We start from the raw sequence: 15,646 nt of genomic DNA on the forward strand, positions 1-15,646 counted from the left end.
TGTTTTGCCACGATTAAAATGGAGATAGGTCTTGGTGCTTTTGCAGCATGTTTGAATTCCTGAGATTCAAGTCACTGGAAGCATGTAAGTAACAACACCTTCTTAATTGTTGAGGTCATCCTGAACTTTGAGCCACTTGCTTTTCTGGAGGGACGAGTAAAGAAGGGACTGCATTTTAGTGTATGGCTGCTACTGCTGGTGAAGAGTGCTGTGGTCAAAGGGATTATCCTGGAAATACTGATTTAATCCAAGAAGCTTCTCAGTGCTATTACACATAGCTTCAAATGCATGCATAGTCCTTTGTCCATTGCTGTGTAATTTGTGTATTGTACACAAATGTAAGTCTATTGCTCAACCTAAAGTTTAATATGCAAACAGCTATTAAATAGTGCTCACAGAAAGCATTTGACATGCATCTTCCGGTTTCAGTACTGCTCATCACTACTCACTTGGGTTGGCTAGAAAGGGGTGGCCTTCAGAAGACTTTGCAACACTGGTTTTGTGGGTGGTTCCTGACAGGAGTCCAAAGTGCTGTGGTAGAGATGTTTGGGAAGATATGAGCATGGAGTTTTGCTGGGCGCTTCTTAAAAAATAGGTTTACCAGGGTTGAAACCAATGTCTCTCTGATTCGAAAGTCTTTATTAGTCTTTGCCTCAAAACTTATAAAACCTAGACTAGATACATACACTGTAAGTTTCATGGGAGGAGAAGTAATTCCCTAAGGAGATCTGTATGCTTCACCTCTATACTTCTAAAATTGTACCCCAATGAAATTAACTTTTTAAGATAATGCAAGTGGATTGTATTATGTGTGAGACACAGGAATATACAGAATGAAGACCAAAAAAAAATTGCCTTAATGACAGTCAGAAAATTCTCCAAATAGGATAAAATAGAACATGCTGTTTTCTTGGAATGTTTTTATTGAACATGGAACTTGATAGTTCTCTTCATACTGCTTATGGACAAGTCACTTACTATAACTTAGGTTCCAGCCTAACTTGGAGTATCAGAAAATGATAAATCATTGAGAGTAAAATGTTTCATAAAGTTATTTTTGCTGACAATTTTGTATCAAAGCAAATACTAGGAAAAGACATTTTCATAATGTTCAAACTTTCTGTTGCTGGGTTTTGTTTGGGATTTTGTTTTGTTTTGTTTTACTTTGGTATTTAATATTGAGCCATTAAAGTGAAATAGAATTGGAAAGAAAGCTTACTTTTATGAAATACTTTCTACTTCTTTTTCTGTACTCTTCATAATACTTTTAGACTAGGTATGAGTGTGATAGGATTATCAGGGTACATTTGTCTCCCCCACCTCAAATTTTTGTTCAGAATAAATGGCTTGTTGGATGCATCCTAGATTTGCAGTTTGTAAGGACTACAGAGAGTGGAATTTAAGAGCTATAGAATTGTCCTTGAGCAGTAAAATACAATTTGGGCAGATGTCATCAAATTTATGCCTGAGATAAGGTAGTTGAATAAAATTACACATTTGACAGAAAACATTTGCTTTTGGCAACTTCTGATGTCCCATCCACTATACATCATCAGCAGTTTCCTACTTTGAGTGCTTGTAGCCTGATATAAAGTATTCTGCTAAACACTGTGCTGAAAGAAAGCTTGGCAGAAAAGGGCTGAAGCTGACAGATATTAGCAGAAACTCAGTACCTCTTGTCTATAATGGTTTCTTCTGTGCTACAAGAGCTGGGTCAGGGAAGAGGGCCCTGAGATCAATGCATGTGCCTCATGATCACAGAAGAAGCAAAGAACCAGTCTATCCCTAAAGGATACTTTCATACTCACACGTTCCACTTTTTAAAATTCATTTTTTAGTAAATACTATTCATTCTTCCTTACTAAGTATTGGCTACCCTGAGCTAGACAGTTCAATGAAGTGTATGTTTGTTTCCCAGATCACACAAACAACGTTTGTTACCCAGTTCATTTTCCTGATTGACAACAAATCTCACTCTTGCTGATACTTCATTTAACTTTCACATGCCAACATTTAACCAAGAAGTTAGTTTCCTTTTTTAGTGAGCTGTTGGGGTGTCAGTGTGTCTGGTGGCTATCCATTCCTTCCTCCTTCTTTTGCATTTCCATTTTACCAACTTGCTACATTGTGTGTTTGACAATCAAATCTTCAGAGAAGAACCCAGTCTGACATGGTTTTTCTGACATTGTTGTGGAGATCTTGGATGAGGTGGTTATCTCAGCCAGAGTGGGAAGCTTGCTTTACCTGCACACGCCTGCAAGTAACAGATCAGGGATGCAGTCTGTTGTTGAGAGATGTGATGAAAGAAGTCTGTAGTTGGAATAGTCTACTCAGCTAATGTGCACACACGAGCATGCTCTGGATTAGAATAGTCCTGCACTGGCTGTGGAGTGATCATGTAGCCATCTACTTGCCACCTACAGACCCTGAGTACAGGCTACAAAACAACACTGGATTTTTGAAGTGCCTCTTAACACTATGTGAATATAGTGCCTTGATGGATTCAGATTATGCTATGTTCTCCTACATGCCATTCACTTTATTGTCTGTTAAACTAGAGCATGAAAGTTCACTACAAAAGGCAGATTTTTTTCCCCTTGGAGAATTTCAGAGGTGTAGTCTTGATCTTTGACATTGGGTGCATTGCTTTGTTCCAGAATTAGCCAGTGGAGACTCAACTGGCTGAGTCTACTCAGGTCGTGAAATTCCACCAGAGCAGCGTAAGATCCAAAAATCATTTCCTCATTCATGCAGCAGATGAGGGACATTCTCTGTACACAGTTTAACTCTACTCCAATGAAAGTATTTCCTGGGTTTAAGTTTCCTGAGAGCAGAGTAGACCCTTGAAAACATAGCAGTGATGAAAGTTGAAAGGTGAATATAGATTCTGTCTTTTCAGACTCTTAGTGTTTCACTGGGAACATTTTGTGAAAAAAGAAACCTTCATCAAAGAGATGCACAGGTCTTCTTACATTGTTTTCTTCAGCTGAGTTTCTCAAACATAAACGGCTTTCGGGACTTGCACAGAAAAGGTGTAAATTACATTTCACACTTCTGCTTAGGAATTGGGAACCTGTAACCTGCCTGTACTATTGGTTAAAGAAGCATTAGAAGAGAGGGGTCAGGACTGTAAGGTGTTAGTCCAGACTGGTACTGATTGATGATATGGCTTGGAGTAAATTATCTTACCTCCACACCTTGAATCTTCAATCTAAAATATAAATGTCTCACCTCAGAGTATGGGTTTGAAACGTAATTAAAGCTTGTGAGGCGTAAATGTATCTTTGGAATCAAAGCACCACATAATTTCCAGTAAATAATCCACAACCCTTCAAAAGCACCAAGATGTAGAAATAATTCCTTGAATATACATACAGCCTGCACAAAGGCTGGAAGACTCTGGGTGCCAGGGACAGTGTAATAGCAGTTTATATACATAATCGTTTTTACATTAAGTAATTAATGGAATTTTTCTGAAGGATCCGTTTTGATGCTTTAAATGCTGTAAGTAGAGATGAATGAGCAAGAAAGATCAATCTTACCATGGCACGTTGGTAATGTGGATAACTAGAAATTAATACCTTTTACCACTGGATTATTTTAATCCCACTTTCCATTTTAGGATGTTGGGGTGGTTTTTTCCTTTATGGTTACATATATTTCCTGCAGGGATACACTCCATAGTCCAGTGTCCTCCTTCAGTGGTCCCTTGTATACAACCTGTCTGTTTGTCTGTCAGAGTGATGTAGTGGTATTGCTGCATCATAATTCAGAGAGTCCAGGGAAACAAAACCAAAAATCAGTAGCAATAACACTGCTGTTGCAAGCTGAAATAGTTACTGAATTCTGAGTGATGATTTCATTATACAGAGCTGTGATGTACTTCAGAGAAAAATTAGAATCACAGAGTCATGGTTAAGGCCTCTTCTGGCCTGAATAGTCTTACTGAAGCCTTTCAGTGAGTGGTGGCATGAGGCACAGACTGGTCATGATGGAAGTGAATTTCATAGACGGAACAAGAGACCAAGTTGTCTCTTAGGGGGTATTTTCAGAAGACAGCAAACTTCTGTATTTTCTTTTTGTACAAACATTTGTTAATTCTGGAAGGGAATGTGTGGAGAGAATGTGTGCGGGGGTGGGGGGAGTGTTCTAAATATGAAGCTTTTTAAGAGAGCGTTTCCTGGATAGCACACTGTGACTTACAAACCTGCAAAGGGTCAAGGAACATGAGGGACAGGTTCCAGTGAGGGTGTCAGTGTATAGAAATCCTAAGCTGTGAGACTTGGCACTGTATTTGATATAGATATAGGTATAGATACATATATAGGAGTGCAAGGAAAAAAAGGAAACTCAGAAGAGATAAAGAAGGAAAGACAGGAGGCTGTTTTTTGAGAATTGGTGAGGAAGCAAACAGGATGTTTTAAAGAAGCAATGGAAGTTGTCAATAAGGCAGAGAGTAGGAGAAGAAAAAGAATAAGCATCAGTTAACTCTGCCAGCAGAACAGGATAATTAGGTAACTGTGGAAAGAAGAATTTAGGCATCAAGGAGCCTGTTGCTCTCTTTTTGCAGTAGCACTTCCAGTATGTTTGCTTTGAAGTTTTACAGTGTATATTTAGGCAGTATCCATAACTAACTGACACGTGGTTCTGTGCATATGCATATATGCTTCATTTCAGTAGAAAACTGTGGTTTGTATCACAGTGAAGAGAAAATGCCCAGATCTTTCTCAGTCAAAGCTCCTGGTTCATTTCTTTTGATGGGACTTTGTAAACATAGAAAAACCATACTGTGTAGTGCAGTATAAAATCTGTCCTTCTTAAAAGTTGGTTGGAATAACCATGCCCGTTGGAAATTATGTCTTTTTATTGATCTTTTGGTATTCGGCACGTTTATCTGCTACTTTGAATTTACCTGTTAACCTATGCATTTTAGGTTAGCCATATCCCTGAGCTGACTGCTTTTCTTTCATGACACTGGTGTTTTGGGCATCCCAAGGTCAGGCTGTTGAAACAAATACAATAATAAATTCAGATTTTTGAGTTTTAACATGAGAACATTCCTCTACAGTATGTACAAACCAGAACATCAGAGCAGTGAAAGCCTTGCAGTGTCCCCTGAGTGAAACAGGTTTGATCGATTTCCCATGAACTAGCAGTGAAAGAAAAAGTGTACAGACTAGTGAAGTATAAATAGCAAAATGCAATTTTAAAATTATTCTGGTCATTGAAAGCTGACCCAAGTTGTTATAAACTAGGTTCTGTAATTTTAGCCATTTGAGGCTGTACTTAAGCACCTAAATATAAATGACCTGTTCTTCAGAGGTGCTCAAAAGCAAGGGTGGGTGTAACACAGTGACAGGATTTGATCAGGGGAGTGATGTGCTCTCACAACCAGGGGAAAGAAGATTATTTTCCCAGAACTGATCTGTGTGCTCTGGAGTGAAGTAAGGTGAGCACCAGGACAGCAGGAGGGGAGTTGTTGATCTGGCTGATACTTATAGGAAGTTGAAGTGTACCTCAGCACCTTAGAACTACCATACTTCTGAGACTATACTCACCTGCTTCACAATACCCTAGTATTTCAGAGTGTGAGTATTTGAAGATGGGCATGTAAGGTGTATGTGTTGATTCTGAATAATTTTTCTAGTCTCCCTGTATTTTGTTTAAAAATAAATTCTGTGGGTGTATATGAAGGGATATGGTTTACATTTATCTTACATGTGTTTCTATAATATCTGTATGTTTAAAAATAATACATAAAGAGTAATGATCATCATGCTCTTTTTGGACATTCCTCATGGGGGGAAGTTATGGTATGAATGATGACTTATAGTAAATAGAACATGTGTGAACTGGCTGGCTGTGGATGTTAAAGAAGCGAGTTTGGGTGGAGGCTGCAGGGAGGTTACTGTTCCGGCCTGAAGGGACATAATAGCAGTGCAAACAAATGCCATTACATGTAAGTAGTCCCTGATAAGGCCTAGACTAAGAGCTGTATTTGGTAGTCCTGCATCTCACAGTGGAGGAGGAAAATCATGAGACCTGCTAAGGACACTCTTCCTTTGGTAGTGCCTGGGTAGTGCTTCTCTGCTATTTGTTCAGCTGTCTGCCCTGGGCTGCGCAGGGTACAGAAACATGCCTGGGTAGAAAGCATGTACTTGGTCGTAGGTTAAAATCTTGTTGGTCAGAGCTTCAGTTTTTGATCTAAAGCCAAGTGGAATGGCCCAGTGAAAGGTCTTGTCTGTAGTGGTCAGTACCTACAAGTTCAGTGTCAGTGGCATCAGCCCGTGTTGGGTGAGGGGGCTGGACTGTGGCCTGGCCATGTGCGGGAGGCGCAGGACTGCTGCCAGGCTGTGTGGCAGGGTCACTGATGGCCAGAGACAGGGCCTGATTAATGCTATAGAGATAATGCCATTTTAGCCTCTTCTCTTTCTCTTCCTGGTAAATACATATTTGTAGTTAATATTTTATTTTGCAGAAGACAGGGGGCCAAGATACTGCTGCTCAGAAAGTAAACTATGATGATAAAAAGCTGTGAACTGTAATCTTGCAGTGAAGTACTTGTGTTCTGTTTATCTGTAAGGGATCATTGTTTCTTTTTGTAGACAAAATAGTTAACATCTGTGCTCATAGCTGGTTTTGACTCCAAGCACATGCATTCGCAGCAGAACAGGAATTACAAAACAAAAGTGATTCAGTTGTACAAGGAATGATCTGCAGCAACTAGGTCAGGCAGTGGCTTCTGCAAGCCATGTTATCATTGGTTGACATGAAAATAGTGTTGGAAATAGCATGGCACTCAGAAGACTCGAGGCTGAGATGTCCAAGGTAAGCAGTGTACTGCACGAGCCTCTCTAATGGTTTTTCAGTACATTGAAAAGCTTAAGTTCCACATTTTGCTCCTATATTTTTCTAACTTTTCCTTTAAAAGAAAAAAATGTTTTATGTTTTGTTTTGTTTTTAGTTCCTTCGGGAGTGATACAAAATGGAGCTCGAGTACTGAGTAGAGGAATATTTCCTGGAGCCAGGCCATTGCCAATCAACCCTATAGGAAGCATGGCTGTCGCAGTAAGGTAAGAGTGGCTCGTTGTGGGATCTGTATGAAATAAACTAGTATTTTGCCAAAAATGTAAAAGTATACGTAAGCTCTGGTAAACGGGTATTTTGCTGCTTGCCGATACTTCTGAGGTTCTAAATGAAACAAAACTCTGCCACCTAAAATTCTTGGGTTATCATCCTTTGCAGGATAGTCATGGCATATCTGTCTATTGCACGATGGTTTGTAAAAATCAGTTTTATTTTCACTAGCAAATTGCAGGCAGTTTGTGGTGAGAACCTCCTATAGTGGCGTGTTTCTCTTAAGTGCAAATGCTTTTCCCTGCTCCTGCCCTCTCTCCCTTTTCTTAAAGACCTTTTCCTGGATTAATTACCAGAGAGAAGAGTATCAATAATATTAAAGCTAATCTTGAAAGCTATTTGAACATATAGCTGTCGTTTTGTTATTAACTTAGATCTTTGTGAGGCAGTTTCTTTCACTACAGTTTTATTTCAAGGTTATACTGAAACATTCAAGGGTAAAATGTTGTTTAAGATACTCAACTATCAGGAATCAGAGCAGTAAGAGACATCTAGTGATGGCAGTAAGAACTGTGGTTCAGTGGTTTGTTTTGCTTAGAGCAGTGCTGGTTTATTGGTGGAAGCACAATTTGCCTCAGGTGTAGCTCCATTTTCTGTCAGTCACAACAGAGATTAATTTGGTCAAGTGTACTGCCAGTGCCCTCCTCTTTCAGAACTCTCAGTATCTGCAAAAGCTATTTCAGCTCAGGCAGTTGGGTATTCTGGGTGGGGTTTCATAATTAGTGCTGACCTCGCTTTACTGGGCTGTTCCAATTACACTCTCTTTTCTCTGGAAGAGGCTGCAAGGCAGTGAAATAAAGTATCTTGGTGGGTCTTATTCCATTACTATTTACATGGGGGTTTTTTACTTTTTATCCCTTTTCAGAATCAGTGTCTAGCCCTTTGGGTGCAGTATTTCCATCCAGTAAATGGAGAGAAAGACAGAGAGAGCCTATGACATTCATGTACTCTGATGCTTAAAATGCAGAGGGGAAGACACTAATTGGAATAAAATCCATATCTTTTGATGAGCTAGTTTTTCAGCTGTTTTTCCCATTTGCTACACTGAAGGGATGCAACCCCAAGGGTCATCCTCCAGAATTCCGCAGAGTTCCTCTCCATCTCTCTTTACCACAGCTTGGCCTTGCCAGCGGCAGGGGTCAGCTCTCTTCATCAGCTTTGCCCCTGGCTTTACCCAGGACTTGTATTCTGCTCCAGTGAGGATTGCAGAGCCGTGGGACTACTGAATCATTAATTATACGTAATTTTTATGAGGTGTCGAAGCTAAATGGAGAACATAGTGGTCTGAATATTCTCTCTAGAGTTCATCTGCATTTCCTGCTTAGACTCTGTTTCATAATCAGAGTTGACTCACGGAGGAGCTAGAACTGTTCTACTTCCAGGCCACTTGAAAACTTACTTTTGTAGGCATCCTCAAATTGCTGTGCTGTAAAGCTGTATATAGTTCAATTTTATATGTTTTCAAAGAACTGTTCTCATGTTTTTTCCTTGCAGGTAGAGAACAGGATCTTTACCAGCTACCTGTTAATGTAGAGTTGGGAAATTAGGGATTTTACCCCTCCCTTGCTTATGTTCTTTTTGCTGTGTCTCACAGAAAAGCATTTATAATTAGTTAATGCAGACATTTCTAATTCTTTTTGTTCTCTTCTCCAGCCTTAGGCAGTATTAGAAATAGCTTGCTATGAATATATTCCTGGTGTGCATAATGTCTGCTTATATTTAAAATCTCCTGCAATATCCCCTCTTTTAATTCTTGAAAGGCAGAGGGAGGCACAGACAAGAAGCTTTGAAATCTTTTGAGAAGTTAGGGGACTCCCTTCAACAGAGCAAGTTCAGCAGGAAGTTTTGTCTTGTTTCCCTCAGGGATAATACGATTCAGAATTTCTTTAGGAAGAAGATCAATCTGGATTCACAGTGCCTCTTAGAACATCATCTGGTCTTCTCAAAACTGGATACCTCTGTTATCAGTTCCTGTGAAAATTACACTGTTTCTTGGTGCCAACCCCTCTCCTCAGATACACAGGGCTAAATAGGACCTGTCATGTTGAGCTTTCATGGCATCTCATGAGAATAACTTCTGCTTATAATGTGCAGCAGCGGAAATTTACCACAGCATCCATGCAGCCTTCTTTTGCAATTAAGAGTAGGAGGACTGCTCTGATTGGGCTGTCATTCCTGCATAGAGGACGAAGGTCCAATCAGGCTGGCAGGGGATGTTTTCAGACTTGTCTAGGTGCAGGAAGGTTGATTTTCCCTGCTAGTTTTTACCAGGAGGGAGGTCTGGGCAGCCATGGGAGGTGGTGAAGTCTCCTGTTAAGTTTTCTGCAGAAATTGTGTGCCTCTGCCTATATATTGAGAAGCCAGACAGCTTCTTTCCAAGACTTTTAAAATCAAATGTATATTTTCTTGAGAAGTGTTCCTTTGGTGCTGTAAATGGAAGGTCTAAAGCCACCTAAAGTGGGTAGTTTTCATCATTCTCATAGAGGACCACTAGCATTTTATGGGTAGCAGATAGTTGCATAGTAAATTAAACCTCTTAACTGTTTTTCTTTAGTTACCATATGTAGGAATCACGGGTTCTCCTGTAAGGTGCTGGTCTTCTGTTGGGACTTTTCTTGTTGTCTGAGCTGTTTATTTCATTTTGTGTCTTATTTCCTCAATATCTTAATGGTCTTTGGTTTTGTTGTCCCCCAGGCTGGTGCAAATAACTTGCAGTATGTTGTCCTGTTGTGCAGTGCCATTAGTGCCAAAACACAGTAACAAAAAGTTTGGTCTTGGGTTAAATTCGCAGTTGTCGTTAGGTGGTGTGTTTTGACTAATCTATTACTCAGAAAGGAGGCCAAAGCTGTAGCATTGGACTGCGAAGATGGAATCTGTGATTTCTGATGTGTTAGCTCCCATCAATAGGAAAGTTTATTGTGCTGTTCATCTTCAATAGTGTGACTGAATGCATTGGCATATTTTGTTCCTGCACAAGGTATTGATGTGTTGCTCTTCCCTTGCAATTACATGCAATTGCTTTATATTTTATATCTAAAATAAGGTACAGTTGAATTAAGTACTTTGGGTTAAAAAAACCCTCCTGAAAATTATTTAACAAACATGATTTTCCGTGAATAAAGAGTTGCAATCGAGGAGATCATCGTTATTGTGGAGTGCATTTGGTTTAAATTGTACAAATAGGCCTTTCATTCCAAGCTAATCTACAAATGGAAAGGCATCCCACACTATTTTTACTTTGAAAATCATCCTCTGGTGTTAAATCTCCACAGCAGAGCATAATTGGATGTGTTTTGACAGTAGCTTTTTATTTACTTTATTCACACCACTTTTAGCTTGTTTACCATCCATATTTTCCATGTTGTGGCTGACAAGTCTAAGACCCACCCAAAGACAGCAGGGAAAAATAGTGCTTCAAAGCTGCACAGTGTGTAGCATGTCTCTAGCATGAGATCCATCATATTTTGGGTATATTTTTGGCAGACCATATCCCCATATAGTTCCCTGAGAGAAACTAAAAGTAAATGCCGTGATAGTCTGGATATGTAGAAAAGAAAATACTGACTGGCAGAGGTATTCAATGAAAGCAGGCAAAGCCAGTAGTTCCTTATGTGCAGCAAGGAGTTGGTTGTGAAAGTGAGCCCTTGCTGTTCCTATCATCATCCATTGGAAAAGATCTTTTAAATGTTTTCCTAGGAGGACTTCTGTGTTTGCTTTGGTAGGGACAGTCAAAGTGGCTGGTGCATATGGCATCACGTGTCTTGGCAAGGTGCACGAAGCTCCTACCGTATATAATCACCTTGCACAGGAGTCAGGTATTACCTGTTACATCAGCCTCGGGAAGAGCACAAGCTTGAAAGTTGATCTCACGTTTCAGACTACATAACGTCAGTTTCTGTACATCCAGCAGACAGCCTCCACCATAATATTTGTGATTTTCTCCAGTTACCCATAGTGTGTGGGTGGTTAGTGACTATGTCTGAGTCCTGCTGCTGTGCAGTAGAACTACTGAACCTAAGCTTCATCTGCCTAATGTGGACAAATCCACTAAGGTGAGGCTGATGGAAATTCACCCCACAGAGAATCTTACCAGCTGTTTAGCATAGGCCTTGTAATTTGATTCAGGTTATTTTGCAGAAGATGTTTTACAAAATAGCCTTGGTAAGTTTTTTTTTAAAAAACTTCTTTATGTGCTACATATGCCTAGGTAATTGGTTAGATTACTTTTGGTACAGTTTGTTAGAAATACCTTGGATTTTAAATTACTGCAGGTTAAAAATAAAAATTAATGGAGAATTACATGGTTTTTTTCCCATTTTATCCAATTCTTCACAAAACATTTGTAGTTTCTCTGTCCTGGTTTTGGCTGGGATGGAATTGATTTTCTTCCTCTAACCAGTACAGAGCTGTGTGTTGGATTTAGTATGAGAATAATGTTGATAAAATGCTGATGGTTTAGTTGCTGAGTAGCACTTGTCCCAAGTCAAGGACTTCTCTGTTTCCCATTCTCCGCCTGTGAGCAGGTGCACAAGGAGCTGAGAGGGAGCAGGGGCAGGACATTCTGTAAGGGGAATAAAGGGATATTCCATACCATAGAGCATCATGCCCTGTACATAAACTGGGAGAGTTGGCAGGGAGGAGCTGATCACTCCTGAGGGATGGGTTGAGTTGGGAGCAGTTGTATTGTGCATCCTTTGTCTTTCTTGTGTTTTATTCCTCTTTTTGTTACCTCTCTTTTCCTCATCTTTGTCATCGTTGTCGTTCCTGGTTTTGTTATTATTTACTTTATTTCAAAGTGTTCTTACCTCAACCCATGATTACCTTTTTCCGATTCTCCTCCCAGCCCCCCCTGGAGAAGGGAAGAGCAAGCAACTGCATGGTACATAGTTGCTGGCTGGGGTTAAACACAGACATTCTCAAGGAATTTCACAATTACCTGTAAATTGCAAACAAGCTTCCCAGAGAATTTCCCTCAGTAAAAAAATACTTCTATTCAAGTTTCCAAGATAAAATTTTTCTTTTTCATAAGGAAAGCAAGTGCACCTGCACTGGCAGAGCTACAGCTCTTCCTTGATTTTAGGAATTAAAAAAAATAAACAAAAAAACCCCAGAAAAAAACCAAAACCCTCCAAAATGCAACACTAACAAACCTTACCTACTTCATCATGAGTAGATTTTAAAATACCTGTTCTGCTCTTAATACCACAGTTCCTTATGCAGCTTCTGATCACTGGGGCATGACAAGAATGAGTTTTGTGCTTAACTTTTTTTGAAGATGGAAAATGGTTATTTAGGTTTATTTTCATTTTAAAATTATAGGGCAATTACTAGATTATTCCTTGGGCATAGCTTTTATTATTGTGACTATTTCTCATGCTGGCTTTATTTTTGCTTCTATTTTCCTCCTTTGAAGCAGCTATTCAAGCAGTGATTAAATAAACCAAACATAAGAAGCATGTGCAGAGTAGATGCCAAAGCATAAGTACAGTTATTATCATTCACTTACATTATCTGTGAACGATTATTTTTGCTTAGATAAAGGAATTGATAGGTATTTCCTTTCATAAATTCTTAATTGTATCTTTGTAGTGCTTATCACTGGCGTGACCAGCTTAACAAACCCCAAACCATCCTTGTTGCACTGTGTTCCCCTCCCCACCTGTAACGGGCAGGATGAGTTATCCTTGGGAGCCAAAGGAGTCCTTTAATAACTAAAGGACAATAGCGCTGACTGACCTGATCATTCTTTCTTTGCAAAATGCACAGGGCTCCCTGTGTCTTAACATTAGATCTGCTGTTGATACTGCTGGCAGTTCATGAATGGTATTTACTGTAGTCCTTTGCACCAATTTTTCTCTGAAGTACCTTTGTAAGAGCTTCTGTCACTATTGTGAGCAACTCACTGTTGACTTTTAACTCAGTAACCCCGGACAGGAATTGTACAGCAAGTGAGCACCACTTACATTTCACATGCTTGCTCATCCTTCTGTCTGCTGGTCTGTAGTGGTTTTAAGAAGCAGTTCAACTAGCTGTAGCCAAAAGTTCTGACTGTCCTGAATTTCCCTTTGAAATAAAAAAAAAAGTGTTGGGTTTTTTTTTTTTTAGCAAACCTGGAACATGTCAAAGTCTACATACCCAGCTTACCTGTACTGCTTTCTTTGTATCTTCTAACTGTGCGTTTCCAGTTACATACAAAAACTGTCATCTATGGGTACACGGTATCTGTCATCCAGAAGGATCAGAGGTAGATTAAGGTGATATTTAAACTCCACATAGGTTTTTTTTGTTCATCAAAGGAATATACCTGTCTCAAGTGTGAAATACAGTAAGTATTTTTCAGCAAAACCTTTGCCATTTTACAAACAGAATGTGATTACCTATCTTTCTTTCAAGCTAGCAGAGAAATTTAAGGAAGATATGCCATTACTTGGTAAAATGACAGACTTACTTTTGTCTCATCCTGAGGAAGACCTCTCTTTGAAAGGCAGAGGCACTAACACTGTGCAAAGGATATTTCCTCTAACTTGAGACCCAGCTGCTGTGAGTCCCATCTGGCTTCTGATGACATCGGTAGCAAAATTCATATCCATTAACAACGGGAATGAAGTCAGACTTTCAGAAGTCCAAACTTACTCCTGCACTGCTTGAGGATTGTGTCATTCTGCTACAACCAAATATTTAAAAAGAATCTGTGCACATTGCTTTAGGCTCAGATCCCTCAAGTAAATAAGACAGTCCATGTCAGTAGGCTGAAAAGCTCTAGAGACTGTCCCATGGACTTTCCTGAAAGAGCAAGCCACTGCTTTAAAACATGAAAATATGTCAGTTTCTGAGAATTTTGAAATAAAGTTCTGAACAAAAAAAGGGGAAAATGAGGTATCACTCAAAATAAATTTCCCCTCATTGTTATAGTAAGCACAGAATTCTTAAATACCTTTTCTTCCCCTCCATAATTTAAAAATACTCAACATCAGAGCAAGTGCTTGTTAATCTATTTGTTTCAGTAACAAAGTGAGAGTTACAACCAGAGCTGTGAGCAAAAATAGATTGAGCTAGCCAAAATCTGTCTCCTGAAACCCAGGGGAGTTCTGTCCCCTGATGGTCTAGATTGAACTAAGTAGATCACAGATTTATTTTGTAATGAATATATGGTGGTGTAAGAGCAATGTAGAGCTTGAGAATGTCTCAGAAGCGTGTGTGGAATATGAATTGTTTAGATATTAGTTCATTCAACTCTTAATAATCGGCTAATATCAGTTATAAGTAATTCATCTAATGTTTGAGCTATTGCATATTAAGATACAGATCAGATTAATTTACTTTCAGGGTACATGACTTTTGATGTTGTGAATATCCTAAAGCACTCTGCCTGTATAACTTTTTACTTTTCTGCAAATATCCTTTGCTAATTCTCTCCTTTACCTCCTTTCTCTTCCTTTTTCTATTTCCTCAAGCAGAACTGGTTGGAAATCTTTCAAAATGTAAGTGAAACACAAAGATTTTTCTGAGATGCAAATGCTGTCCATTTCCTGACCAGTTCCACCATAGAGCCCTTTCTTGTGAAGTGTATTGGTATTTCCTTTTCGCCCCCTTTTTTTTTGGAGCAATTCCTTTTTTGCACCTCTTTGTGAACTTCTGTTTTTCTTTACCAGCATCTCTGCAGGCACTCACTGTGGGATGCTAACCCCATAGTACACCTTCCCCTGGGACGTCCCTCTGTACTCCCCAGGCATTTCATTCTATTTTTATGCTGATTTGGAAGATTTGGGATCTGGATTAAGTCCACAGGCAGAGCTTTTGAATCCAAATTATAGTCCCCTTATGTAAAGGCAACACTAGAGACTCCGGAGTAGGGCAAGTCAGGGATATTTCTTTGGCACGTGGTTGTGCTGCTTCGTGGAGCTGTGGCTTTCCTTTTATTGACAGTCTCTTGGTACAAACTAACAAGAGTAGATCTAGATAGCATAAAAATGGGCATCTTGGTTTAAATCCCATCCATTAGAAGCCTTGTTCACTGACAGTCAGTAGGAATCTTATTTGAGTTCCCACCTATTCTGCCCTGTATTTGTTTCCTTGGAGCAAGAATTGATTGTTATTTTTTAATGGAAGATTAGTAGTGTGTGCTTTTTAGTGAGCCAAATTGCTCTGACTTTCAGCTGCCTAGTAAAATCAAGTAAGTTTAATTTTATGCTAATTTATGATCATTTTTAACATCTGTAAATGTAAATTTACCCAAAAAATGAAGAATCTGTCACTTAAAATGCATCACATGCTTCCTTGTAATGGCTGATCTTAAGGAGTTGGTTATAAATTCACCTTACAACAAGCTTAGTATGGATGATTTCTTCTTCTAAGCATTTGGCATCCTCTAATGACAACCCCTGCAGTTGCAAGCCATCACAGAGTAAATGCAGCTGGCTTGCTGCACAATCATGAATGACATTGCACTTAGTTATTAATAATTGAAGGAGCTTTGTGTATTCCTTCTGGGTTCTATATGGAATTTATG

At 39.3% G+C, this 15,646-nt stretch overlaps 1 protein-coding gene across 9 annotated transcripts in view; it reads left to right on the forward strand.

Annotated features, from left to right (window-relative positions):
* Positions 1-15,646, forward strand: part of FOXN3 (forkhead box N3) — a 212,444-nt gene that overhangs the window by 187,770 nt on the left and 9,028 nt on the right. For 7 of the 9 annotated variants that reach the window (XM_032113454.1, XM_032113453.1, XM_032113455.1 and 4 more), the window contains 2 exons: positions 6,965-7,073; positions 14,595-14,618. In XM_032113454.1, the coding sequence (XP_031969345.1) occupies positions 6,965-7,073; positions 14,595-14,618 (133 nt within the window). The remainder of the gene's footprint in view (positions 1-6,964; positions 7,074-14,594; positions 14,619-15,646) is intronic. The other 2 variants (XM_032113459.1, XM_032113461.1) reach the window with 1 other exon arrangement.

Source organism: Corvus moneduloides, chromosome 6, assembly GCF_009650955.1.
Source record: "Corvus moneduloides isolate bCorMon1 chromosome 6, bCorMon1.pri, whole genome shotgun sequence".
NCBI lineage: Eukaryota > Metazoa > Chordata > Aves > Passeriformes > Corvidae > Corvus > Corvus moneduloides.